Genomic DNA, 2,157 nt, shown 5'->3' with positions numbered 1-2,157 from the left:
ATATATATATATATATATTTGCATATATATGCATTAGAATCCGATATATTTTCCTTTCGTCCGTTCCTTTCCTTTGAGCACTCTCAATTTAAGTATATGAATTGTGAACCCCCAATGTAATGTGAAAACTCGTGTTGCTTTTCCCGACAAACTTGTCTCTTTGCTTGCTTATCGTATTTATCGATATATATATATATATTTCTTGCTTACTCCGTACAGCTTCATTGGAACAACCTGGTCAGGAGCTCGCCGAACTGGAAGCTAAGCTGCTTCGAATCGAACAATTGCAGATCGAGTTGGAGGTACGTATCCCGTGTATATGATGTATGATCCAATTGTTGCAAATATAGGCATTCAACCTGAATGTATGTAATTATTTTTAAGATCAAAAAATTGGAAGCGGAGGAAGTGTCTTACTACGTTCGAGAGATACCGAACAAGCCACCGCCTCCTTACACTCCACCTGGTCGATTATCAGCTTCGCTTGGTTCGCCTTCGCTAATCACTGCCGTAATTCCGTCAAATGTCGAGGAGTTAACATTGTTCACTGAGAAAGCCACAGCTCTGATATACAATGCCAAACTGGCCGGCGAGGATATCGCAAGTTTGGAAGCGCCTCCTGAAATCTACGAGTTAACCGAAGATAAGAGTGAGAAAAGGGACAGGCGGATATACAATACTTTCCTTTTCGATCTCTGTAAAGAGACCATTGTGGAAGTCTATCGAGCGGAATACGAGAAGCCCGGTCCGAGTTGGACAAAGCCGAACGTGAAAACGAAACCTACGATGAAGATCCCAAAGAATGTCGAGGAACTCGTCGAGTACGTTAACAAGGAAGTTGCCACACTGTTTGGTTTCAAGACAAAACTGCAGCGAGAGAACATGGTGATGCGATGGAGCAGGAAACGCAGAGACAGAGTCGACGAGTTGTTGGCGAGAGAAGCTCAGGCCGAGGAGGACGAATGGACAAAGTTTCATCACGACGAACTGGCGGTGAAGAACGGACTTACGGTAGCTATACTGGATACCCTCGTAATGGAAACTGCAAACGTAATGAAAATAGCATACGGTAAGAAGAGGAGAATGATGGTATAGCGATTGTTAACTTTTATAACTAAATAGAGGCACTATCTTGCAATTCATTGTTAATTAAAACGAACAAAAGTGAAAAATATCCTCTCAGTCAATGTTTCCTCAGGACTGCGTTTCGGATATCACGTTACTTGCACTTTTGTCCATTAGTACCTTAAGTGTAACATAGGCTGGTTCCTATTTATTTGTTAACTATGCAATTTGTTACTCTTTTTCTTTCACATTAAATTAATTAAACGGACGCGTGTGAATGTTCAAATATAAGTAGACGAACTATAATGAGGTGAAATATATGAATGATAGAAAGAATGAAAGACAGAGAAAGAGAAAGGGAAGCAGAGGGAGATATGTCATTAATACTAGCCATTCACAATTCGATAATCAAATATCCTAGGTCAGTTTTAAAATTTATTTCTTGTTAACGACGAGTTTAACGAGTTTCTAGCATTTAACAATAAATATACATATGTACGGGCTATCATAGAACCAGTAACATAAGAGACATGCGGTACTATACGATTTTACGAAAATGACAAATATTTATAATCATCGAATATTACAGAGCGTTTTATTCAATTTAACTTGCACAGAATTATTAAATTAATAGCAGAAATATGATCTCTTGTTATACAAGTTTTATATTTTGCTTCTTCTATATATAGTGCGTGTTATCAAAATATTTATGCTATTGTTTATCGAAATTGTATAATATATTATCCTAATAACACGCGATATTTATGCATCATAATTGAACAAAACGTTTTCTGGATTGCCGTATGTAAATCGTATTTTAGCGAAATAATAGCATATAAGTAGCAAGTTTCAATAAGTCACGTTGGACAACAGTCACATGCTCAATTACTTGTAATAAAATTAACAAAATTCAAACGGAAAGACTGACATTTCGGGGCCATTTTGATCGAAATTATGAACCGTTGAATGAAGTAAATAGATGGAGATTGTAGCAAACGTTGACTATACAGGGTGCATAAACATTTTATTTTGGAAAAATTTTTTTCTTTTTCTTATTTTGTACATAAATATATATAATTATATATATATATA

At 36.3% G+C, this 2,157-nt stretch overlaps 1 protein-coding gene across 1 annotated transcript in view; it reads left to right on the top strand.

Moving 5' to 3' along the window:
- The window catches only part of LOC108781134 (uncharacterized), a 12,467-nt gene extending 10,793 nt beyond the window's left edge, over window positions 1-1,674 (top strand). Inside the window, exons 10-11 of the mRNA XM_018549032.1 lie at window positions 220-302; window positions 385-1,674. Of these exons, the coding sequence (XP_018404534.1) occupies window positions 220-302; window positions 385-1,095 (794 nt within the window). The 3' untranslated portion in view covers window positions 1,096-1,674. The remainder of the gene's footprint in view (window positions 1-219; window positions 303-384) is intronic.
- Window positions 1,675-2,157: the final 483 nt, after the last annotated feature.

Source organism: Cyphomyrmex costatus, unplaced genomic scaffold (assembly GCF_001594065.2).
Source record: "Cyphomyrmex costatus isolate MS0001 unplaced genomic scaffold, Ccosl1.0 scaffold123, whole genome shotgun sequence".
Lineage (NCBI taxonomy): Eukaryota > Metazoa > Arthropoda > Insecta > Hymenoptera > Formicidae > Cyphomyrmex > Cyphomyrmex costatus.
The sequence above is the reverse complement of the archived record's forward strand: the minus strand, read 5'-3'. Positions and strand labels throughout refer to the sequence as shown.